At 40.6% G+C, this 26,678-nt stretch overlaps 1 protein-coding gene across 8 annotated transcripts; it reads left to right on the plus strand.

The window, feature by feature from the left end:
* Nucleotides 1-224: 224 nt before the first annotated feature.
* Nucleotides 225-26,022, plus strand: LOC134858353 (reticulon-1-A-like). 8 transcript variants are annotated; one of them, XM_063874198.1, is made up of 10 exons: nt 225-1,033; nt 5,906-5,944; nt 8,201-8,254; nt 9,225-11,087; nt 20,917-21,124; nt 22,015-22,153; nt 24,185-24,254; nt 24,464-24,510; nt 24,645-24,703; nt 25,013-26,022. In XM_063874198.1, exons 1-10 carry the CDS (start codon nt 466-468, stop codon nt 25,053-25,055), a joined length of 3,090 nt encoding a protein of 1,029 aa, XP_063730268.1. In that variant the 5' UTR covers nt 225-465; the 3' UTR covers nt 25,056-26,022. The 8 variants fall into 8 exon arrangements, with proteins under 8 accessions (XP_063730268.1, XP_063730269.1, XP_063730270.1 ...); XM_063874200.1 differs by having other exon boundaries at nt 226-1,033; nt 9,648-11,087; XM_063874199.1 differs by lacking the exon at nt 5,906-5,944.
* The last annotated feature ends 656 nt before the right edge of the window (nt 26,023-26,678 follow it).

The following is a 26,678-nucleotide window of genomic DNA, read 5'->3' on the forward strand; positions in this document are numbered from 1 at the left end:
AGGAGGAGTTACTGTACAGAAAAGTATAAGTTATGTAATAAGTGCCCTGTTGGAGCTGAAATTGTGTTAGAAGAACAGAGTGAACTTTTTGTGGAGATTTCGTAGACGAGGTAATGGGACACCTGCTGGGCGTGGCTAAAGGTTACTTTGACGCACTCTGATTGGCCAAAGGTCACGTCACTCATGGAGTAACCCGCAGGTAATTGGTCAGCGGAGTCCCCCCCCTTTCCTTCTCAACTTCACTGTCCATCTGAGACACGGGTCCGACTTCACTCAACTGTCGTGTGGCGCACTTGTCCAACTTTACCCGGTGTCACGGAGCAGACGTACCCGGAGGAAGTTACCGGTTCGGTTTAGCAGCTTTTTCCCCCCCGGTGAAGAAGTGTGTAACACGAGGTAACTGAGCCCCCAAAAAGTTCCGGATCTGAAACTTTTTTTACCTCCAGTTTGGGGAAAGAAAGAAAAATGGCAGACAGCGAGCACGTCTCTTCCTCCACTCCTCTCTTCAGCGACGAGGCTCACCACTACGAACCGGAACCAGAGCATGAAACAGTGCCCGAACCAGAGCCCCAAGTGAAGCCCAAACAGGACCTCTTCAGCACGGATGATATTGTGGACTTGGTCGGAGGGGCTCAGGACGCCTTGGCCCGCCACTGGGCTGAAGATAGTGCGCCACACGAGTCCACAGAAGCTTACTTCGCCCCTGAAAAAGAGGAGCCGGTAACGTTATCAGAGTCATTCGACGTGACGGAACCGGAGCCAGTGGTGTCGGAACCAGAACAGGAGCCTGTCCTCCCAGACTCCACCAGCTTTTCATATGTTGCCGACAACACTCCTTCTTTAGTCGCCGAGGAGCCAAGAGAAGAAGTTGTTGTTGCCCCCAAAGTAGAACCGGAGCCAGAGGCTGAGCCAGAACCTGAACCGGAGAGCGACGCCCTCCCCGCGGCAGAACCCCAGAAAGCAGCCCCTGCAGAAGCAGCAGCAGCAGAAGAGAAACCTGCGGTGACAGAGGAACCACCAGCTCCGGCATCTTGTGAGTGTCTAACCTATGAAATGGATGAATAGTTTAAGCGTTTGTAACGGATATCTAAACGTTAATTGTGTGCTGTAGTTATACAGCGTTTTAACGGTTTAGCTGGCTTTTAACGCTTATTTTCCATGGTACGGCTCGAGGTTAGCATGAGGTGCTCGTCAAAACGCCGACAATGATATGCATTATCGCCGTAAAGTGCCACATTTTGTCGGTTTAACCAACTTGAATCACCGGTTAATCTTAATTAAGTGAATTTATCCGCATTTGGTAACATTAATGATGACACGGTGAGGTTAGCCGGCTAGCTAGTGATGCTACACCCGAGGAGGGGGGTTGGTCATCTTAAACCTAACCTGCTGTTTGACATCCTGTGATTGTGATTAAGGTTAATAAAAAATAAAACAACACAATTTTAACAGTTTTTATAATGAGGTGGGGTAATCTATCGTTGTTTTTGCACATTTTTGGCAAATAAGCTAACACGTTAGCCCCGGTTTTTGCTCTGTTGTAGGCCCACCTGTTTTGACAAATATGAAGCATACTGTTGCTTGGATGAGGTGGCACTTTTGCACCATTTTAAACCTTGCAATGCGTCTTCAACATTTTAATCTACTATACCAGTGAAGTTTAATAAACCTTTAGCATTAATACATTTGAATTACTGCTCCGTTATATTGGTAAATTGTGTCAGACTGAGCATCTGCTATCGATACACGCTGCTGCTAAAATGATTCCATTATCGGACAAAAGCATTTTATCTAGGTTTTTTGTCCGAAAAAACCAAACGAAATGAGGTTACTGAAAGGCTATCAGGTGTCTGGATATCACGTTCCTGTAACTCGAAGCTAAAAACCAGGTTAAACACGCCCGATGATCGGTCTCATGTCCGGTGTCAGGTTGAAACCTTCTATTGAAATAACATGACAGTTTATTTATGTGAAATCTAGGGAATTTAATTCAGATGGATAAGAGATAAGGTGAAATTGTCTTTAATATCATGGTGGATGAATTAAAGTAGGAAGAAAAGCAGCATGACGGGTGATGATGCTGTCCGATATTGGAAGCAGTCGACTGTTAGCACAGCACTGTTTCCCACAGATTAGTCACAACAAAGGAATCCGCTCTGCGTCCACTCCCTTTCGGCTTCCCCACATCTCCATATTGCTGCCACACTAACAGTAACGCCCTAAAATCAATCACTGCTTTACCATTTGATGTGTTTCCGGCCTGTTTCCACTCATTCACCCCTTTCTCCACCCAACCAACACCCTTAATCCCGGGACGATTTGGCTAAAGAGGCCTCCATGTGTCCCTCTTGTATGCAGCTTTCACAGGCGTATGTATCAAAGTCGCGTTTCTAAAATTTTAAATTGAGAAAATGTGTATTGTGTGCTGCTGTTGTTTATTGGGATGTGACAGGTTAACAGGCCCATCGCCCTCCTCCATGCTCGGCATGGGAGGCAGGGTGGGGCTGCTGGCAAGGCCCCACTGATGGAGGTGGATAAAGCATGAGCACCAGTTAAAGCAGCAGTCGCATGTCTGAACAAAAGGCAATCATTCATTCATATCTCCCACCCTTTTAAGGTTATTTTATCTCAGTTTCATTTTTTAAATTATAGATCAGTGTCATTTTGGTAGGTTTTCTAGCCTTTATCACTCTGATACACGTGTTTTCTGTTTTTACAAGTAGCAAACCTAAACATTTGAGTGGTGATTATTGGACCTTTTTTTTTTTTTAAAGAAGCTTTTGGTGTAGGGAAGGGAATTCCTAATTCCTAAGATCTTGCCATTATCAATTCTGCTTATCGGTTCAGTTCTTTATCGATTCCTGATAACATTTCTGTTTGAAAAACTAGGCCCACTTAGGTTGTGAGGGTGAACACAGCTGTAGTCCTATCTCAGAGTCCCAAAGCAGTGAATAATGTCTACCTTACAACTTTTGAACAAGTTCCAATGATTTGCTCGCGTTGCAGAGATTGCAAGCAGAGCTGTTATCTTTCTAAATGAAAAGAAGCCAGGCTTTGGATCTTTTTTCCAGTCATGACGCATGAGTTTTTGCAACTGAGAAAAACATGCAGGCATTGATGAAAGGAATTGAAAACCAACATTATTCTGAATGTAGCATATAACAATTAAGACATATGGGCTACTTGCTTCAGCTTCTCGCCTATTCAGGATATTTTGATAGGAATCTTCCACTGCTTCTGGTGTTGTATAAACCAGCTTTTCACCGTCAACTGTAGGACATTGTTACAGGTTAATCAATCATGGAAAAACACGATTATAACTTGCAGCTCTAGGGAAAATGGGTTTGGTAACAGAAGAGAAAACTGGGTTTTGGCACTAAAATATTCACATTGTCTGCACCCAGATACCCTCCCACACACTTCTGCTTCTCTTTAGTGTGTTGTCTGTGAACATAAGTCTGAGCCCTGCTGTGCCTTCACCTCCCAGATTCACTTAATCGACCTTAAAAAAGGTGTTTGAAGTGAAATGTTGTGTCCTGTCCGACAGCGTGACTGACATACTCGTTAATCAACAGTCACTGCCAGCCTACATCTTATTTTTGGGCCACCCACATCTGTCAGTGTGTGTTTGCACAGAGCTTGTGATGCGGTCAGGTGGATTAGATGAAGAGGAGAGATGTCACACACATAAGTCACGGAGGCTTAAAGCTCCTTGTTGTTGTTTTCTCTGTAACCTGGTGCACATAAGTGGGGTTTAGTGCTGCAGAGCCAGATCCTCTCCACACCAAAGCAACCACGCCTGACGTTTCTGTCTGTATCTGTTGTTTTTACTCTGCCAACAAAGCAGCTGGCATTCAGACTACAAGTCCTAAATGTGATGAGAACCACATGTTAGTCTGCTTTAAATCTAGCCTCTTATCGCTGTGATAATTGCTGATATTTCCAGAGCTGTTGATGCATACCTATGTGGTGCTTATTCATCACATTAAAGGAATAATTTAGATGTTTTTTAAAGTGAGGTTTTATGAGTTACTACTGCAATCGACGGCGGTTTGGAGAAACACAAAGGAGTACCAGTAGGAATCCAAGCAACGTTCTGCTGTATTATAGATGCCTAAAAGCCTCAATATCATTCTACGTGTAAGCTATATTTTCACGCAATTACCTGGCTGTTTGACGACCATTTCTCACTCTATGCTCTCTTTAAAGCCACCAGACTCCCCTTACAGAAACAGTAGTTCTTCGCAGGACACAGGAGTTGCTGAATCGGTTGTTTTTGTGTCCGTGTGATTTCTGTGGATTCTCCAAAGACACACAAACTAACTGATGGAGGCAGCGGTAGCAACACCTTTGTCCTGCAAGGTATCATTACTGTTTTTGTCCATGGATTTTGGTGGCAAAGTAGTCTAAATATAGCAATTCAATTAACACTTTCCTGAAGAAAGGAACACAACCTTCGCCTGAAGAAGCAGTCTTTAACAAAATGAGTCCAAAAGGAACCAGAATTCAATTTAAGCTTTAAGTATTTTGAGACCTCCTTACATAATGCGTGTCTTTACTGTAGCTTTAAATTCAGGTGGTTTTACACATTTTTTTCCCAGCAGGACCCCAAGTAACCTGCTCTGGGTCTTACCCCCTTGACAATTAATGGAAAAACTCACGTTCCAGACCAAGCACAGAATCGTACATTGAGTTCTTCATTTTACAAGATGGCAGCAGGTGAGTCTCTGGCCTGAAGTCGTATATCAGTGTCAAGCTGTGAGACGCTCCCTGAGACACTTATAGCTCAGCAAATACCTCTGCGGTAGAGCGAGGCGATTACAGGGGTTCGATTCCCACCAAGGAGAGAGACAAAAGGAACAACTCCTTCTTAAAATGTTTTATTGTTTCATAGGAATGAATGATATAGTTTAAATGACTATCCCAATATTATAACACAACATTTTATATAACAATATCTGTCATATCATATCTTTTTTGTAATTTAATCACAATATAGCATGATTCTTTTTTTCTTTTTGGAAGGTCAATAAATAAATAGTGTTTTTTTAAAGTAACCAACTAAAGCCAATGATTAATTAAAAAAAACTTAATTTAAAAGTATGTTCTTCAGAACTTCAATGAAATAATGTTAACAAAAATGCACAAACATAGTAATAATTATATAAAGACAAATAGACCTCTTTACACATTATGTCCTGACCAGTATGCACTGTTTTCTGGCTAATGGAGCTTAAAGGCTGGCAACTTGAGTGCGGTTTATTAATGCCATTCAACGCAGTGGTAATAAAGTAGAGTGTGTCAAGAATACACAATCAACAAGTAATATTCCACGTGCAGCCCTGTGATCAAGCCATTCATTTATAGAGATGATTCAGACCCCTGTTAACCGTCCACAGGGAATGGCACAATGACTCCATTACCTCATTTTAGACGGATCATGTAGTCCACTACACAGTGACTCAGTGTGACCCATGATTCCTGTAAAAAAAAGAAGTTGCGTAGACAACCCGTATCTGAAATGTATCGGCAAATAAAACCTGAAAAGCTTAACCTGCCGGCTCCAGTTTTAACTGTCTGCAGACAGAAGTGTCTGTAGGTCCAGCTATGTTTAGGGTTGCATGTGATGTCTAATCTGGTTACATTTGCTCAGATCGGCCCACTTAAGGCTGTCCAAATCTAAAGCTTGTTCAACAATTACAGCATATGCTATGAAGGGCTGTTTGTTTTTTGTATTAATACCCTGAATAGAAATATACTTGTGGCTTCCTGTAGGATACACAAATGGTATTCAATCTATGGTTATTCTTAAACCAAGTGAAAATGACTTGTTTCCACTTAAATCTGACGTGATTAACAACTGTAACGGTATTGTTAAATGTGTGTTCTTGGTTCAATCCTACAGGTCTTCTTCAGGGCTGGAACATAAACGTAAACTGCAGAGGTAACCAAACAAAAACGGCCGCAAATAAAGAATCATTTTGGCCTTTTGATTATGTGTTAATAAAATCAGGGTATTCATTACCGACTCATTTCCTAAAGCTTCTGATAAATGTAACTCCAACAAATTACATAATCAACTTCATGATTTATTTCAGCTGATTTGACTGATTGCAGTTTGATTTTGTCCTCGTGTGATTTAAATGTTTTATTTGTCCAATGATTTCAGGGATTATGCCTTTTTGGGAAGTTAATTTAAAAAATCATGTTTGAAGAAGAGGAGATTGATATCTCAAGTTTTATGTTCATTAAGTTACGCTGCAGGCTAAGCAAGTTTTAGTATAATCGTATGCAAATTAGATCTGCTGTTTGCAGTGTACCATCAATATACAGACTATCACTGGATTGCTTTAACACATAAAGGTTCTCAAGCAGGTTTTGCAACTGCTTCTTATAACTTCTAAACATATTTGTAGAGGTTTTATGTTTTTTTTTGTAGAGGGGTGGATATAATGACATCTACAGGACATGCAATTAGCGCTGCGTCCTGGTTTGACTGTAGAGGGTATTTCTACCTGTGCAGGCTCATGTGAGAAAAGATGTCCAATCGGTTTCAAAATAGTTGTCTTAAAGCAATGTTCTGTACAGTGATAATGTTTTGTTATCTTAAACCTGTGCATATTTAACTTTCCAAAGCGTATTATATGTTATTTAGACAGAGTCGGGAGGTTGGGAGTAATATTCAGAGAAAAATTGCTAGTAATTTGTCTGTTTCTTTCTGTCTGTGGATTATAAACTCGCTTTTTGGATTGTAAATGATATTATGATAGTTTATTTAAACAAGGCTCATGAACTCCAGAGGATTTTGTGTAGCCTTTGAATTATGAATAGTCGCTTTTGTTGGATTTGCCATTGACTTGCACCCTGGCTTTAGAATTGCTACAAGCTGTCTTGCAGACTATAATCCACTAAAATCTCTTTGTGGATGAACCAGAAAAGCAAAAGTGCTATGTCATTTTCAGCTTTTATCCATAACACATTTTTTGTGCACACCTTGCCAGAAGCAGTGTTGTTTGGTACAATGATCAGAAACAGTTCTCCTCGTTAATACAACTCGGCTTGATTTGCTTTTACAGGCCATCTGTTTTTAATAAGTTTCCTGTCTTTGGCAACAAGTCGTGTTGACGTGCAAGAATGTGCTGTTATGTAACCGCTGACAGTACTTCTTAATGTTTCGATTATATTTTCACGTATGTTGAGTAAGTTGTTTTCAAACTGCCCGTTTTGCCCTCCTGTTGCTCACTTCTGTGAAATCCTGAGGATTACACACCACTAAACCTAATCACTTCCTCCTGATCAGAGAGGAATTCTTTCCATTCCTGTGTCATCATGACCGCTATCTCCTTCTTGATTGCCATCAGCTTTCTTTATCTTTCTCCATAGCAAACTGTCATGTCCCCCCCCCCCCCCTTACTGCTAGAGGAGATCTTTTTAACAAACATTTACACACCCAGAGAACCTGTTGTGTAAGAAACATCAACCTACAATGTCAAGTTGTGATACCCAGTCTTATTCTCTAGCTAGTGTTTCCTTCTCAATAATATTTTGAATTGGACGAGGAATACCCTGCAGGGTCCCACGTGAAGTCCTCCTTTTGATTTCCCTTAACTACACGGATGCGTTAATTAAGACTTCCCAGCTGAGAATTACTGACGCGTAGTATTTATAGCTTCTTTCGCACATGTCACATTTCCACCACATGGGACGGATCTTCTTGACGTATTTTTGGTACCAGGTGCTTTTCACAATCTCGTTTCCCGCTGCAGATCATAACGCCTCTGTGTAGGCAGTGTGATCCGCTGTTTGCTGTATCTGCAATACTTCTTCTTTATCGTCTGACTGGGGAAATTGTAACGTCAACTTTATTTTCCGGTTGCAAATGTTCTTGTAATGTATTTAACAATAATAAGTTCTGTTAAAAATGCTTAATGTGTAAATTCTAGGTTGAAATGCATCATCAAATGTGTCTTTTACCACGTGGAAATGTGTTTCATCAGACATGCATAACCCTTTAGGTCCCGTCTTGCACTGTTCCTTTTTTCATTCACAGCACTGCCGTCCTGGCATCTTTCCTGAGGTTTTTGACTTTCAATCTCAAACTTCATTCCCTAATAATTGGATGCTATCTGTCACTTTCCCTTGTCTTTCTTTTCTGGGCTGACTAAACTCTTTCTGCTGCTTTCTCTTGTTTCCTCCACAGATGTACCTTCTCCTTCTAAAGCTCAGCCTCATCCTCTGATGCAATTCCCAACAGGCAAGTTATCTCTGCTCGCTGTGTTTCCTCCTTTATTTTCTTTCATCACTTTTTTAGTTCACTCCTGCATTTTGTGGCAAAAATTGCCCTTTGCATGTAAGAAGCTGTAGAGTTTTGTCACCCTAATTAACTTTTAACACAAGATGCTTGTGAGTTTGTATCTTAACACAAAACTAAATTGTATGACTTTGCTTGTATTGTGACTCACATGGGATTGTTCTCGTAGAGTAGATTTGTGATGAACTTACACACGTAGTATTGTAGGAGTAATGATTCCCCTCAGTGATAAACAAACAATATGAACTGAATAACAAAAATGTGTAAAAGATCTTTGAGAGGAATCATTATCTACTATATTTAACAGCTTGTGTTTTGATTGGGCATGGTTTATTGGCGCCATACCTGGGACAAAAACATATTTTACCACCATGCTTCAAACCAGGGTGGTAAATACAGACCACCAGACAAATGCTGCCAAATCTTGACTGGAAGACAGTCTGCTTTCCAAAAACCATATTCGAAAATATATATATTGTAGTCCTTTTTTATGCCAAAAACATAGCTGATTGCTACAAACACATATTACCTTCCCTACCTGAACTTTATTTACCTTTACCAACAATTAATTACAAAATGAACACCATGCTGCACTAAGAGTTAAACTAGTCATTCAAACATAAACTCATCAGGTATCTGTTTTCTCATAGGCTTCTTAACAATCACACTTCTTTTTTGCAACTAGGCAATCACATGGGTTAACTTGTATCTTGTAACTTTGAGTAATTTTCTAAATGGCGTGTAAACAGTCTACCAGCCGGCTCTTTTTAGCAGCTCTTGTCTGGTCTGGTGTTGCTTTAATTAAAAATGTTTGTGCTAATAGCTCTACCCAGGTGTGGTGGGCACTGTAAGGAATGGAGTATGTCTTTGATATGTGCTGTATTGCATTCTTCCTCCTCCCTCTCTACTAAAGCACTTGGGCAGAAGGGTGATTCCCCTGCTCCCATCTCTCCTCTCTCTCCTCTTCACTCCCCCGACTCTCTGGAGGAGCTTTCTCTGACCGAAAGTCCCAACCAGCCCCCTACTTCAGGATTTGCTGCATCTTTTGGCTCCTACTCCACTGTACCCCCCACAACTCAGTCCAAGGACATGCCTTGGGTGGGTGAAGAGGGTGACTCTGGACCGGGCCGTAGTAAGATTAAGGAAGATCCATTAGCTGGTCCTTACCTGAGTTTAGGGAAAGACCCAGGGCCTCATAATCCGTGTGAAGACAGCGGCGTTTCCTTTTCACCCGAGGAAAAGATGATTAGCTCAGACAGGTCCTCCACTGGCCCTTCCCCCGTGAACCCCCAGATGAAGGTACCCGAGTCTCATCTTGCCTCCTCTAACCCAACAGAGCACTGGGATTCACCGTTTCTAGCATCCCAAGACGACCCAAAGGCCTCAATGGATACCTTCTCCAAGGACTCGCCTCCCATTAGCTCTACCAGGTATGAGTCAGACCTCCACGGCAACCAATCTGATGACGATGATGACCTGATGTATGAGGTGAAGAAGAACAACAACCCATTTGACGGCTATTCCCCACTGGCGGACAGCGGCTACTCCCATTTTGGAGATTCCAAGTCCGACAACAAGCCTTCAAAAGTGTCAGAGTCCCCTACTCCTGATCTGGTCCAGTATGGCCTGAGTGGAGAATCCCAGGATACCCCACTATCTTTCTTAGATGAGGGGGAAAAGTTTGAGACTGGAAAGATGGCCGCTGATTCACTCATGCAGTCAATGAATCAGTTCTCATCTGGTCTGAAAGACGAAGAGGAAGAAGAGGATTCTCCTCTACCTACATCGCTTCCAGACATCCTGAAGACGTCCCCGCTCAACCCGGAGAAACTGGACTCTGGCTCCTCTGAGGGAAGCCCGGAGCAGAGTCCCATCCTTGAACGGAGGATGATGGAGTCTCCCAACCCTCCAATCAATCTGTCGGCCAACAATCCGTTTGCTTTTGATGCCAAAGTGTCCCTGCTGAAGGAGATGACTGAGCAGTTGGAAGTGAAGTCAACCGACAAACCCAAAGTCGAAGACGACCAAAGCTTTGGTGCATTCGATCTTGTCAAAGAGGTGGAGGAAACCACCCCAACTAAGGTCAAAGAGGAAGAACCGGCCAAGATGGAGCAGAAAGATTGGTTTGCAAGCCAAGATTCTCTCAAAATGACCGAGAAGTTTGAGCCTCTTGACTTCCAGAGCAAAAAAAACCAAGCTGAAGATTCGGATTCAGAGTCGCCAACAGCAGACTCCCTGTCTCCGGTCCTGGAAGCCATGGCCAAGAACCCTGCTAGCTTCCAGGTGGAAACGGAGAAGATGGACCAGAAGATGATGGAGGTTGAGGAGCCAGAGATGGCAGAGGAAGTGTCCGAGCATGAAGTGTCCTCGGAGGAGTTTGAGTTCATCGAGCGGCCTCCAAGGGGCGTCATTGATGAGTTTCTTGAGGCTCTGGATACTTCTAAGTTTGCCTCCTCCAAGCCCCCAGAGATCCCCATGGATGATGATGATGATGAGGATGATGATGATGATGATCTAAGCTTTGGGCACAAAGACGTGGCTCCAGTTCCAGAAGTAACCCAAACTCCCCCTGAGGTCAAAGAGGAGGCTCCAAGCCAGAGCTCCTACCGAATCCTTACCCAGGCCTCCCCCCAAAAGAGCAAGGCTGAGCTGGAGAAGCTTGACATTCAGCAGCCACCACCCCAAGTTCCACTCACCCACTCGCCTGTTCGCAAACCAGAAGAGGCAGTGGCTAAGAAGAGCATGTTTACGATGCCAAGTGTGAACATAAGAGCAGGTAAAATAAACCAGCATGGAAACATCCCCCCCACCCCTCCACATCCTCCTTAGTTTTCACCGGCACTTCCATATCCATCGGCTTCATTTTCATCTCCACTCCTTTTGTTCTCCTGAGTTATTTTCTCCCAACCAATCAGCAGCCAGTATTCCACTTTAAATCCCATCTCTTTCCTTTTCCCTTTCCTTTCTTGCATCATCCCCTCTTGGTTTTTATTTGCATATTCTCTGAAAATATAACCATTGCATTTTGTTACGTCTGGTTTCTGGTTGTGATTTTCATTGTTTTGTTTTTTTGCTGCATTTTGTGCATTTCTTTCATCCTAATATCATTTCTTTGCACCATTTTATTTTTACATGTTAAGATGTGGTAAGTAAAATGTGATATTTTCACTTCTGTTGCAATGATCAGCCACCTTTTTATACTTTTAAGTGGAAGGATAACATAGTGTTAACGTTAATTAATGCACGATCAGAAATGGAGAAATCCTGGGATACAAACACTTGTACAGTCACTCTTTCTAGAGTTGGATTCGCTTTGCGTCTGCTTTTAACTTCTCTCGTCTCTAGAAATAACTCTAGATGCCAATCTGAAACCAAACACTGTCTCATAGCCCCCGACACCTACTCACAACTCTGCATACACAGCTACCAGCCGCACCCTGGTACTTTTATCTGTATTTCTTTATTGCCATTTACAATCTCTCCCACCCTGTAATGATTATATAATTGCATCAGTTTTATACACCTGAGGATCAACCTCTGTCAAAATACTTTAGCTGTAGGACTTTAGACGCTGTTGAACTTACTATCTAGTAGTAACACCTGAATTATTTACTAGGTATATTCTTTTACTGTAAGGACTTTGTTTAACTTTCGAGTAAGTGATAGATTAAGCTATAATGTAATATTCTGAGTTAAGGTCAAAATGAATGTAAAAAATAAGACGCTTTATTGTGACAGGCCTTTCAGTTTTCTTTCTGTATGTTTTAAGTCTTTAATCCACAATTTCTTCAGTTTTTTTCCCTCAGGAAATAAGCCCTCTCCCATGGCTATGTAGTAATTATAATTTTGACCTACACCCTGCCTTCATGAGTAAGTTCAATTGTTTAATCAAGCGAAAACTGGCCAATATTTGCTTTTGCAAGTACAGATTTGTATACTTTTCTGTCCATTTATGGCAGTAAACTAAATCTCTTTGGACAAAAGATATTTTTGAAGATGATTGTATTACATTTTGAAACATCAAGATAATAATCTGCACTAATTATGATTGGTGAACTTTTTTGGAAGGCATATTTCCACTATTGTCAACATAATTTGTGCATTTGATGGAAAAAGTCCATGTTTTTCTCTTGAGTTTTGGAATCTTTTCATTTATGTTAAACCTGAGCGTTTGCTGTAGGTCTTAATGCCATTCGTGTTAGAGTAAATGTTTAATGTAATGATATTTCACATGGATTGTCAGACAGATGCCTTCTCCAGGCTTTTAGAAAGTGATGAACGACCCTCTGAAGACAACAACAGTGCTTAGTCCTCAGTTAAATGGATGACTCAGTTTTTTTTAAAAAGCTGATATTGATCAGTTAACACACACGCATATTTCTGCAGCGTTGCAGACAGACTGTGTAACTGGAGCAGTAGGACTTTGGTTTGTGTGTGTGTGTGTGTGTGTTGGAGGGATCTCCTGTTAATTAAAGCCGCCTCCTCCTCCTCCTTCTCCTTCTACTCCCTGCATTGCGACACTGGCAGGCCCACAAAGGGTTCTCCGACCCAGAAACACTCAGCAAACGTTCTTCATTAAACAACCCAAGGTGCAGAGCTGCACTAAAACATAAATCTCCTCCGTGCTGACGGCAGCTCTCATTTGAACTTTTCTCTAACGATAAATAAGGGATCCTAATGATTCTGCTAACGATCCTACCAGTACCTTACCTTTTTATTTGAAAGCCTTACTTTATTCATCAGATGTTTGTGCTTTTAATATCTCAACACAAATGGAAAAGAGTTTACTTTTACTAACAATTATTTAATTACTTTTTCAATATTTTGATTCGTGGATTGGTCTCGTATTTCAAGTAATATAACAAATCCTTTAAAAGATATTACAGCTCATATAACTCAATTTCCTTTGGGCAGCAAGAAGTACAAAAGCAGCTCAGAATTCTTTACAATAGGGAAAAATAGAAGTAACCAAAGCAAAAATCAATCGAAAATACAACGCATCAGACGGAAATAGAAAAAATAATATGAAGTAACTTAAATAATGCCAACATCTTAAGGAAAACATTTGATGGCATGAATTGAATCTAATCTAATGCAGTTAGAGGTTGAAAGCTTTACTTTAAAACAAGTCTTTACATTTTTTTGAAAGGTGATGACTCCTATCTGTGACACTGACTGTAGTCTGCAGTTCTATGAAGATTAATGGCCGCTGTGTGTCGTCAGCAGTGAATCAGTAAAGTTTCCCGGTGAAGGGTCACATCTTGTCCAAGTACAAAGCAGCACAAGCTTGGTACTTCTGTCTTTATGTAACGTCTCTTTCACCACCACAGTTCACCCTCCCATGAACTGAGGATGCTGATTTAGTTTTGGACACTTTGTCCCAAAACTGAAAGGAAAATCAATAACAGTGAACGAAGACATCAACTAATCAGTGTTACACTTTACAATTACATTTAATTTGGTGAGCTTTAATTTGTTTTTTTCTATGCATACATTTTAAAATGTAGATCAAATCAGGCCATATCATGTTTGATACCCTGCTGTTATGGTAGCAACAGTATGAGACTTAAATGCAATACTACATTTCTCATACAACAATATTATTATTTATTTGGGTTATCACAACTGAGGACCTGTTGTCTTTGACAGAAAAAGTACCTGTTTTTCTTACTTTCCAGGTTTTAGACAGTTTTTAATCAAGTTTAATTGAACATTTTCTGTAAAATAGAATAAAAATGGTTAATAAAATGAGACTGGTTCCCTCTAGTGGAAGATGTCATTAACTACAACTGAGATAATGTCTCCACATTTTCAGCTTTATTAAATCAGTTCCATCTTTTATTGAGGGTTTGTTTTCCCTGACTTATAGTGAACGGAGCTCTCCTGTTTCTCTTAGTCGTGAAAATACTAAATTAATGCTAGGAACTCTGAGAAAATAAGCTCATTGAAGAAACACATTTTGGTTGTTCTTAAGCGTAAAATATTGAGCCTTTTCAGCAGATTACTCTCTTGGTGTCATTTGATTAAACGTATCTTAATCAGTTCAAGAACTGATACTTAAAGATGTTATGTATGTTTTTTTTGGACTGAAACAGGATATTCCACTATTTTCCGTATGTACTATAATACATACACTTTAGAACTACTCGCACACAGTTTATCCTATTTGTATATTTTGGTTTTTGTAGTCTGGTTTTGTCCTTAACTCCTATATTATACAACTAGACTTTAATAAAGCTGTGCTATTTAAAACAATCATTTAAAGGAGCATGATTATGAAATAGTTTTTATTTATTTTAAAACTACGCATTTTTCAGTGAACAGTAAAAACAAAAAATCCCACAGATGGACAGAAATCACTCGTGTGCTCCGTCAGCAAATTTGAGAATGCAACAGGGGGAGGAGGGAGATAACGCATGCGTGAGGGAGAAAAAGGGAGGAGAAAGGGAAGATTACATTGGGCCTTGGTGAGCAGGAAGAGGAAAGGGAGAGGATGCCAAAAAGACTAAGCGGAGAGAAAGGCGTGTGAGGCAGAGAGGGTGGGGGGTGGAGGTGTGGGAGGCAGAGACGGTTATAGTTGCTGCGTCAGAGCGCTGGCATCAGACAGTCAGCTGACGGTTCATTTGCTCCCTCGCTGCAGTCGTCTCCCCCCACAGGAAACCTTGCTCGGGTTCTCCCCTCCTTCCTCAATCCCTCCCTCCCTCCCTCCCTCCCTCCTCCTGCAGCCTCACACACACATTTCCTCACACACCGGCTGCTGCCACTCGCTTGTCTCTGTGGGGAATGTGTGTTTGCTGATCGGACGGCATGGAGAACAACTCTGTTGAGGAGAAGGAGTCGGCTGCCAAGCTCTGGAAAAAAGAGGGTACATGCACCACCTCCACCTTTTTCTTTATATGCTTCTCTTTGTATAGGTACCTCCACCCTCAGAGGGGGTGGGGGGGCACTGCTGCAAGCGGCTCCTGGGGACAAGTACGGCGTCCACCATGGCTTTTATTTCACTGCTTCAGCTTGAATGGATGTTTGACATTGACTGTTACACAGAGGCGTTGCAGCAAATTCAGCTGCCGTGTCCATCGATTTGAACACTGCAGGCTTGGATCTGGAAACTTATTTTCAAGATTATTCTTTTGAGAAATAGTGATTTATAGACCAAAGTGCAAGGTGACATCTTTAATTGTGTTGTGCAGTTCAAAACCAAAAGAGGTTTGCTTTATTTTTGATTTAATCAGGGAAAAGAGTGTTTTTAGAGACATTATGCATGCTACATTACTTTAATGATTCAACTAATTACCAGAAGAGTTGCTGGTTATTAGTGGATCAACCTGTCATTGCAGACAAACAATTATTTAAATATCATTTGATCTCTTTTGGTGTCTGGAGTTTGAGCATTTTACTCTAATAGGGGAATTTTAGGATGTTTTTCATGCTGCTTGATACACATGTGGGACTACTTTTTGTCAAAGGTGTGATATGTCCTCTGCTGTCCTCACAGTTGACATGATTGCAGTTTTTTTTTCCCTGCTCGTCCTGCAGAGAGGACCTTTGGTCACAGTCAGCCTCTGTGACCAAAGGTAGACAGTAGAGAGGGGGAGGGATGTGTGAGAGGAGTGACGTTATCTGGCAGATTAATGATTGGCTCTTGTGCCGGGATATGCTGATGAGCTGGAGGAGAGTCAGGATGAACCCTTTTAGGATTTTGGCAGCTATCTGCATCCAGTGTGCCATGGACAAACACAGTACGCTTGAATGTAATTACATTACTTGAAAAATGCTTGAGTGCAAGATACTTTAACTACAGAATCACTAATATAAAGGTGTTTACAGGGTTTAAAGGGCTTGGGTGGTGTAGACCCTAAAAGAGTTGGACTTCTTACCTATAAAACCTAATCAGAATCAGTTCATTAAATTTGTTAAATTCAATAGTCTACTTGTCACACAGTTTACTTATTATTTATGTTCATATTCAACTGTGTGTATATATGTGTGTGTTATAGAGATAGATAGATAGCACATTTCATGATTCTGAAATGGAAGGATTTGGGCATTTTCTTATATTAAATACCATCAATACATTTCATATTATTAGATAAACCTTATTTTTTTAAATGACCACCTGTGTCACCACTTCCATCCAGCTGTTTGGGTTATGGAATAGAAATTCATGATTTAATTTGTTGAATTTTAGACTCATTTTGAGGGATTAAATAGCTTACTTGTGATTATTGATCATTATGAGGATGCAATACGAGTTCAGGGTTAGGGTTAGCCTTCTCTAAATGAAGTGAGATTTTTGGTATGGAAGCAAGTCATATTTCTGTCCCCTAATGATAGAAGCGTCTTTTTTTTAATGAAAGGTGTCTTTGCAAATAGTCTGTAATATGATTCATATGTCACAGGTCTCCAACATTTTTGGTTGAATGAGAGATGTAGCTAATGGCAAGAAATGTGTCAAATTCATTTGCATCTCAACACATTTGTTGTTTGAGACTTCAGGTTAAAAGAATGCTATGTCACTGAGTTGCTGCTGAAGACAAATGATGTTTTTTACTAAGATATTAAAACAATAATGCCCAGCTTTTAGAGTTTGACCTTTACAGTTAAAATCATTAATGTTGTGAAAACTAAATGTTTCCATTTTTACCCCTGACCTTTGCTAACATGTTGAATTCATGTTTTCACACACTTTAAAGGCCTATGCTTTAAATAGACGAAACAAAGAGACTGCTATGGATAGTATAAAACACAAATATCAGTTATCACACGCTGCCTGCTGATCTCCATGTGTGCTGCTGTCGCTTCTTATCTCAACACTGAGGCCTTTGTGCGGTGTGTGTTTAGTTCATCAAGCTGTCATTTATTGAGCCTGTAACTAGCGTAGAGGACAAGGTGGTGAAAGAGGCCGCTTGTGTTTCTCCCAGGGGGGTGAAGTATGGGCGGGGTGCACAGTGAAACAGCACTTTACTATGTGTAGTGTGTGACCCTCTGTGGCTGCAATAGTATTGAGGTTATCAAGCATTATCTTGTCAGTAACCCATAGGTCATTTATCTTTGGGATGAGGATCTAACTGTAATCATCAGTAAAATACCAAATGTATTCAACATGCCTTTACTGAAAATGTCTGTGCACACGAGAGTGAATTTAACAGGGTGTGGGGTTCAATTCAACACTATATTGCGACCACATTATTCTCTCTCTTCATTCAGCAGTTTGCTTGAATATTTCCTCCTATAATGCAGTATTTGAAGGTTTTTGTTGATCATCTCAGTGTTTTAACAAAGCTTTGTCTGAACTGTGAATCTGCAGGACCAAACATTCAAAAACGTCTTTGGACGGAGCCTAGCTGCATGCAATATAACACTAGATAAGAACTTTATATTTTTAGTACGAAACGATTACTTTAAGCCTAGTTTCTCACTTTGTATTGGGGCCAGTTTTATCCCAGCATGCACCTGGCGTTCCCTCGCAGTTCCTTACATGGATTTATTTTTGAAGGATGCTTTATTTTTGTTCCACTCGCAGCGGGTTGGATTTGAATTCCTAACTTTTATCTTTTCTGCTCGGTTGTCCTTTTACAGTGTCATTATGCAACACACCTCTCCCTGCAGTGGTCATAATCCTTTTATTAAACCCATTTCTTCATGATAACAGACGGCCTTTCACACACATACACTGTCTGCTTCGGCCGAACTTTGGACATCATGTAGTGTCTACCTGCAGGACTTGCTCCTACCACCCTGATTTCTGTCACATTTAGAGACTTAATTATGTTGCTCAAAACAGGAAGCTTTTTAGGCAGTCTGTGTTATTTTATTCCAATGTTATAAAGAACCTTCATTTCCAGTATCCATAAAACAATGTGAATTAAAAACTTGGCTTTTTTATTAAAAAAAGACAAGTAGTTATTTTTTATATTTTCATCTATTTTTCTATAAAGCATCAATTAGTTTTTACATATATAATTTCTACAGACGCTAACTCAATATTTTAAGTCATTGGTTTCACAAGACGATTTTTTTGTGCGTCTTATTATTTTGGGATACTATCACTAATTAATCATTAGTGTTGACGGCTTCTGTTTTTGACTTGCATAATATTTCACATTTGCTGTCCTGGGCAGTGTGACTTTATATAAAAGTACAATGTAAATTGGTAGTAATCAGTGGTCCATCCGGAGAGAGAAGCCGAGCTGCGCATGTGTCCCCCCGCCTCTTCCTCTCCTCCTCTCGGTCTCTGCCAGGCAGAGCCGCCGTGTTGCTGCACGCTATATCGGAGGTTCAAGATGGACGCCAAACAGGGTCAGTCTGCTCATAATCTTTCGTTAACCAGGCCCCGTTATGCTCACATTCACATCGCTTTCTGCGCACGGTTTTATCACCGGGTTAGTTTGCATGAGTACCAGGAATAACGCCGGGTTCACGTCAGGAGAGAGTGAGGTGTTGCGGGCCGCCGGCGGAGGTCACGCTGGACGGTTGACGTTTTGTACCCACGGTGAGGGGGCACCCCGGGGAGGAAATTCAAACCCCGGGTCCATGTTGGAGAGAGAGCTGATGATTAAACATAGCAACCGGGGTTTAGCTGTGATGCTGGTCTATTTTTAGCCTAGCGATGTTAGCACGGCTGCTACCATATGTAGCCAGACAGCCACATTTGGACCTCCTCCTCCTCATCCTCCAACTCTTCCTCATGTTGGCCCCTCTCCCCGGGTGTTTGAAACCAGACAGCGGCCCACTGTGTCAACACCCCCGGCGGCAGCTGCTACTAGCTTCTAGCATCATGATAGCATGCTGAGCAGTTAGATAATGAGGGGAGGGCTAGCTCCAAGCTAAAGCTAGCTGTCAACGCCCCACATGGACACCCCACTATGCTCAATGAGAAGCTTCCCGAAAACGAAGCTGCCTTATCAGGATTTTCTCGTCTAAGTAACTGTTTTTAAAGCAGCCAGCAGAGGAACTGATCTCTGGTTCTGTTTGTCATTGTAAAACCATAGCTGCACTGAAATTGAAACTGAAGGTTTTTCTTTGGTTTTTTACCAAATAGAGGAACAGATTTTACTAAACGTTCTTTTCTTTGTGAATATAGGTGAATAAAAAATGAGCAGTACATAATAGAAATCCTTTATTGTATAACAGAAAACCACTCAATGCATTAAACATCAATAGATAAAACGGCAATCTAAAATTACAAGTAGAATTAAATATATGTAAAAGCTTAAACTAACAGGAAATATTAGGCATTTTTTGTGAGGAATGTATAGCTACAAAGATTATTACAAAACATTGTCAAAGCGCTCAGATTTCCTCCTTAATGGGGGAAGATTTTTGTTTCTTTACTCTTCTATGAAAGTAAACCAAAGATGCCTGTAAATCAGGCTTGGAGACATATTTACTTCATAATGGATTGTATTTTATGCTTTTATTCTAAAGTGACCCTTTAAATAATGACGGTAGATTGTCATTTCCGATAAGCGATGCAGAAACATTAAGCTGTCAGATTCCAGCGTGCAGGTGGACGTCATTTCTCAGTGTCACACAGAACAACACGGAGAGCGTGCAGGAAACCACGACTCCTGCGCTGCTAATAATGTCCGCTGACCTGCCTGGAATTCCCTACTGAAATTTAAGTGTGCTCCAACATGAGTTCAGCTGTGAGACTGACCTCCCCCCCACCCCAAATCTCCACTACCAACCAGTCTATCTGGGTCCCTGCAGCACCAAGTCATAGAAACCTCAATATTTAGAAAAAAAAACATGGATTTGGATCTTTATCAAAACAACTCCACGATGTAAGACTAAATTCCTCACAGAGCCCAGCAAACACCAAAACTGACATTGATTTTTGTATCTTTTTTTCTGTCAGACATTTCATTACTTCTACAGTAAGCGAGGCAGACATTTTGAGTTCATTTACGGTGGCATAATAAAATAACGCTCATGCAACTTGAAGCAATGTCTTCCAAATCTGAGCAGCTGAGCTGGTGTTATATCATGTGGAAGTCTTAATGTGGCATCAGGGTGGAAAGAGTAGATAAGTCCAGAAGGCATGGAGACGAGGAGGAAGGTTGTGAGTCAGAAGCCGCTGTTAGGATGACAGTGTTTTGACTTCTGACCTCCAGCAGAGCTGCAGCATGTAAACTTTACAGATGCTCCGTCACATGCACCCACCATGTGAGTGTGGAGGAGGGAAACTCATTTTCCCGGAGGACACTTAAACTTTACCAAAACAAATTGACTTAGATTTTTAACTCCAGGACGGAGCATATCTGTCATGTCCCAAGACGACCTTCTGTTTTCTCATCGCATCATGTGTAATAGACCGCTGTCAAATTAGGTGAAAACGTCCTCCAGCTATACATATTAATTAAGAAATGTACTATCGTTTATTTTTAATAATACACATAACAAACACAACAACGCTTTAGTAGTTTTACATTGAGTATTCATTTTTAGTTCATTAGGATTATTCCTGAATTAAATACAGAATAAATAGTATTTAATATTTGGGGACAGTTTTCCTGCCAGAACCCCTAGCATAATATTTAAAGCAGTAAATTAAAAGGTTTTCTCTGGATGTTTGACACTAAACGCCCCTCTTCCTCCTGCAGTGGTAGATCTCCTCTACTGGCGTGATGTGAAGGCGACAGGCGTGGTGTTCGGCGCCGCACTGCTGCTGCTCCTCTCACTGACGACATGCAGCATCGTGAGCGTCTGCTCCTACATCGGCCTCGCTCTGCTCTCCGTCACCATCTGCTTCAGGATATACAAAGGCATCCTGCAGGCCATCCAGAAGTCCGATGATGGACATCCATTCAAGTGAGTACAACAGTATTGAGTGTAGTGAATATACCTTTTCAAGGTAAGAGATGCGCTGTACGATTTACACTACTGGTAAAAAGTTAGTTATTATGGAGTCATAGAGTACCATACAAATGAAGAGAACTACTAAAAGGATGGAAGTATAGTAAGTAAAGAGATGAATACATTTAAAGAGGAACAAATGAGTAAATATAATTTGCACCCCGAAAAAAGGTACCTTTAAATAAAATATTAAAATAAATAAGTTAAAAATAAAGGTGTGGAAAAATAAATGTGAAAGTATTAAGAGAAATAAATTAGTAAATAAGAAATGGAACAATAATGAAGAACATGGGCAATTTTGACTTGCCCATGAGAAGATATTCACTCAACATCCTTTGTAGATTAAATCAATTAAAAACACAATACTAAGAGAAAGAAGCCAGGATTATGAAATAGTGTCATTGGGAATTAAGCTCAGCCAGTGACTGACCTGATTTAATCCTGATCAGTGAGCTGCAGGCGTTATGATGAATGTCAGGCCCAGTTTTAGAAACACATAAAAATATCTCTGTATTTTCAGAGCGTGAAGAGAGGAGGTGTTTTTATTCTTAGCCTCTTGTTGGTTTGTTTGTTTATCCTCCATCCTGGCTCTCTTTCAAATCCTTCTTACTGTGTTTTCCTTTCACCGGCTGCTAATCAACTGACCTCATGGCTCCTGACGACCAATTAGCTCAGATTAACTTAAACTGAGGGAGAGGGTTGCTTTACAGTTGTAATCCTGAACGACTTTAGGACATGTGTGATTGAATGATACTTGATTGCAAGATCAATATCTACTTCGAAAAATGCCTTAATTTGACCCTTGACTGTCTTGACGGTTGCTCCTGCTCTGTTCCCCCCCTCAGGCAGTACCTGGACAAGGAGGTGGCGCTCTCTGAGGATATGGTCCACAAGTACAGCGACCTGGTTCTGGCTAAAATCAACAAAGGCATCTGCGAATTACGGCACCTGTTCCTGGTGGAGGACCTGGTCGACTCCATCAAGGTGAGAGGGAAAGATCATTGATAGAAGATGCACACATGAGGATTTAAAGGCAGACATTTTAAAAATACAGGCCGGTGTAAATCTTCAAACATTTTACACGGTGCTCTAAACTAAATCCTGATTTACAAAGGATGGTAAATAACAATTGAATTGTGCATTTGATTAAACGTATAAATAGAAACTATTCACTTACTCTTGTTCAGCCACGAACTCCTTTTTAATGTTTTGTATATATGGCCCACAATAACTCATTTACAAATACATAAATGGGATATACCAAGATTCAAGATGTACATAAAATCATTTGTAATATTTAATTATACGTTTGCCCCAAAAACACCACAAACCGACAGATAAAAACAATGCTATATTCTGAGTTTACAAAGTCCTAAATGAACTCGAAAATATTTCCTAGGATTATTAAAATACAAGAAATATTTAAAATAGATCTGAATAAATAATGAAAGAGCTGTGAAGTTTTTTGAGAGTGGTAGTTTTGTATGGAAGATGTGGTTAATGGAGTTTTAAGTAGGGTTGGGACACGATTTTCGAATAGTCGAATATTCGTGACACGTTCGAATAAAGAATACTCATTTCGAATGCCGCATTGATTGTTTTTTTTTAATTTATTTTTTATTGTATTGCCGCATTGACTAGTAGGCCTATTGATTTGCTTTCCAGTGGAAAGCAAATCAAAAAAGATACCCCCGCCTGGCAAAGTTGGCGAGCGCCTATTTGTGTGTGCCTGCAACGTCCGTGCCGTCGGAGCGCGTGTTCTCCGCTGCCGGCTTAATAGTTAATAGGCTGCGCACACGTCTCCACCCCGAACACGTTGACATGTTGATTTTTCTGAATAAAAATATGCAATAGGTTTTCGCTATTTTATTACTATTCTATTACTTTGCTATTTCTGTTAAATCCATTCGATCTCGTTGCTGAAACTGTTTCACCCGGTTCCGCCAAACAGGCAGTTAAATGAAAAACAGCGCAGCGGTTGCAATTATAAAACTGTTTGTTTGTTTGTTGTCATGCTGTAGCTGAGATAAATGCTCAGGGAATATGCCCATTTTACCGTTCTGTAATGTTTTTGTTGATTCAGTAAACTGTTTGGTTAAGTCTACTCTTTCTGTCGTGTGTGGTGGTTGAAGGAGGGGGATGTCGCACGTGAGCGCGCGTGTGTGTGTTTTTTTTTTGTTTTTTTTGGGGGGGGGGGGGGGGGCTCGATTTTCGAATAAAATTCGAATGTTGTCTAGCGAATTTCGAATAGTGTTTTGGACTGAAAGTCACATCCCTAGTTTTAAGCGTATATAAAAGAACTCCCATCTCTACGGCTGTCAGTCGTCTCGCTGCAAGTCTCATTCTTAAATCCCATCAGCAGGACGTCTGAGCCTTGGGAATGTTTCTGCAGAGTATAAATATAACTCTTCCTCTGATTAATCATTCTGTTATCACTTTACAACCAGCGGGTCATTAAAATGTCACAGCCCTCCAGTCAGAAATCTAACCGTTTTAAACTTTACGCTGGCAGCCATGTTTTCTCCGGGCTTTTTCCATGTTCTCTATTAGCACGAGCAGGACGCTGTCACGTTGTATTACAGCGTTTATATTCCTTCAGCTTCAGGGTTTATATCTCAGCTTTTAAAATAACAACCATCAGATGTGTTTCTGCCTTCTGGTGCTGTTTTTAATCCTCGGTATGAGACCAGCTAAAAAAAAAATCCTGTTTCAATATTGAAGTGTTGGACTGGTGTTTTGAAACGTGCATTTGTGTTTTTACTTGCCTTTTTATGAAATGCTATACAATGGTAATCATAGAGGTGGAGTGCAGATACAATATTTGAAAACACGAAAGAACACGGGTACAAAGTAAATGATTATTATAAATTAGGTCCTTTAAAAAAATAATAGTCTGCTAATGATCAGAGAAAAGATTGAAGTAAACATTAACGTCCTTATATCAAGTTCTTTGTGTTTTCCAACCTCTTTATATTTTTGACATTAATGACTGCTTTCTACATTTTCCTGCTGCAGTTTGCTGTGTTGATGTGGATCCTGACCTACGTCGGCTCCCTGTTCAACGGCCTCACTATTCTTATTCTGGGTGAGTGACAATTTTCATCTTGCTTGGAGGCTTTTACATTATATATGTATGTATTCGTTTAATCAACTGGCAATACAATTATTCAAATAAATGATTTAAAATGTGTTTTCCAATCATTTCATAAGTCTACAGTCAATTATTCTGCTGTGGTATCAGTTGGTCTGTGAGGCGTTCAGTGACTGTTGGTAATTTGAATTCTTCTTCTTCAGGTCTGGTCGGATTGTTCAGCTGCCCGATCGTCTATGAGAAGCATCAGGTAAGTCTTTAATATTAATCCTGTTGTTGTTGTTCTCTTCTCATTTTTAAATAGGTATTTGTTAAAGAAATATTCCTCCATATAAGGCAAAGCTTTTTTTCTGATCCTTAATCATTTTTTCTTTGTGTTTCCAGGCTCAGATCGACCATTACCTGGCTCTGGTCAACAACCAGGTCAAAGACGTCGTTGGAAAGTAAGAAACGGAGCTCTTAAAACATGTTTTAGAGGCTTTCAAAGAGAGAATGGCAGTATGTAGACAGACACGAGTACCTGCAGGAAGATAAACAATATACCTTTGTCCTATTTTAGATTCCTGAAAAAACAATAACAGTACATTTTATATTGGCTATTTTTTTAAAACGGCCCTTTCTGATGAAGACTTCAACACCGAGCTCCGCAGGACACAGGAACTGAACTAGCCTGAGATTCTCCCCAAGTCCAAGATGTGAATAAAATGACTTGTATAATATTTTTGTTAATCTTCATTATTTTTCCCCTGCAGGATCCAGGCGAAGGTGCCCGGGATGAAACGTAAAGCAGAGTAAAGCAACGTCAAGTCGGAGTTTGTTTTCCGGAAGTCCTGACCGGAGAGAGGGGGGAGTGTTGTTGGGGGAGGGAGGGCAAGGGAGGGTTGATGTATGAAGGAAGTCTGAAGACGGAGAGGGGTGGGGGGTTTGGCGTGGACGCAGCCCTTCTAACTTTATTTGTCAAAAATAATAAAAACACTTTTCTTTCCAGTTCAGAATTCCTTTTTTTTGTGTGTTTTCTGGGAAAGTGGAAGCAGGTCGATGATGAGATGATTGTTTCTGATGCTGAATCACAGAAACACATTTTAATCTTTTAAGGAAACTCTCCGATGCCCCCATTATCGGGTTTTTTTGTCTTCTTTTTTCCAGCTTTTTTCCCTTTGTCTGGTGTGTTTGAGAAGGACGAGGCGAGCAGTGAACACCTCATTTGTATTTTCTTTTGGTATGGTTAGAAGTATTTTGTGACTATGGTTAACTGAAATGCTGTCATGTCCCTCAAGCTTCGAGCTAGCTGCTGTCGAATTTTGTGGGTGGGGGGGGGGTGGGTTGGGCTTGTACTACCATTTCAAATCTTCATTGCTTCTGAGTAACTCTAGTTAGTAACTTCTAGAAAAACCTTTGCCAGACGATTTTAAATCCTTTCATTAAAAAGTCGTTATTTCCATGTCATTTGCAGCTGTCTAGTAAAGAAAAACTCTGGAAGAAACACGTTTACATTCATCCACATCAGATAAAATATTTAAAAAGTCAAAAAAAATAAAAGGGATTAAAAAAATAATAACCATACTGTCTGTGGAGCCAATATCTTAAAGTTGCAACTTGATGTGACTTTTGGGAAAGCATTTGTTTGTTATGCAAGTATAATTGTGAATGATAAACTTCATACTTCAATTGTGACGATAATAAGCTTCCCGCCGGGAGCCTTGTTTGTGGAATGCATTGTGAGATGTAAACAATTATCAATAAAGCTTCTAGACGAAGAAAAGACCCGCCTCCTCATTTGTCCGTTACGTTAGCTTCTGATAGCTTTCATTAGCGTCTGTTAGCTTTCGTTAGCCTCCGTTAGCTTCTGATAGCTTTCATTAGCGTCTATTAGCTTTCGTTAGCTCCCGTTAGCTTCTGGTAGCTTTCATTAGCGTCTGTTAGCTTTCGTTAGCCTCCGTTAGCTTCTGATAGCTTTCATTAGCGTCTATTAGCGTTCGTTAGCTCCCGTTAGCTTCTGGTAGCTTTCATTAGCCCCCTTTAGCTTCTGATAGCTTTCGTTAGGGTCTGTTAGCTTCTGATAGCTCCCGTTAGCATCTGTTAGGTTGGATAGCTTTCGTTAGCCTCTGTTAAGTGTGACGGCTTTCGTTAGCGTCTGTTAGCTCCTGATAGCTTTCGTTAGCCTCTGTTAGCTTCTGGTAGCTTTCATTAGCCTCCGTTAGCTTCTGATAGCTTTCGTTAGGGTCTGTTGGCTTCTGATAGCTCCCGTTAGCCTCTCCCGATAGCTTTCGTTAGCCTCTGTTAGGTCTGATAGCGTTCGTTAGCCTCGGTTAGCTTTTGATAGCTTTCTATAGTTTATGTTAGCTTCTGTTATAATACCAAATTGTTTTTTGACTAGACCTAATCCAATCTGTTTCATTATAAATTAACGGAAATACA

This window comes from Eleginops maclovinus, chromosome 22, assembly GCF_036324505.1.
Source record: "Eleginops maclovinus isolate JMC-PN-2008 ecotype Puerto Natales chromosome 22, JC_Emac_rtc_rv5, whole genome shotgun sequence".
Lineage (NCBI taxonomy): Eukaryota > Metazoa > Chordata > Actinopteri > Perciformes > Eleginopidae > Eleginops > Eleginops maclovinus.

Bases quoted from the DNA above. Each gene is read 5' to 3' on its own strand.
- LOC134858353 (XM_063874198.1), top strand. From the start codon at position 466: ATGGCAGACAGCGAGCACGTCTCTTCCTCCACTCCTCTCTTCAGCGAC. The intron at 1,034-5,905 runs GTGAGTGTCTAA...TCAATCCTACAG, and splicing joins ACCACCAGCTCCGGCATCTT to GTCTTCTTCAGGGCTGGAAC. The intron at 22,154-24,184 runs GTGAGAGGGAAA...TTCCTGCTGCAG, and splicing joins ACCTGGTCGACTCCATCAAG to TTTGCTGTGTTGATGTGGAT.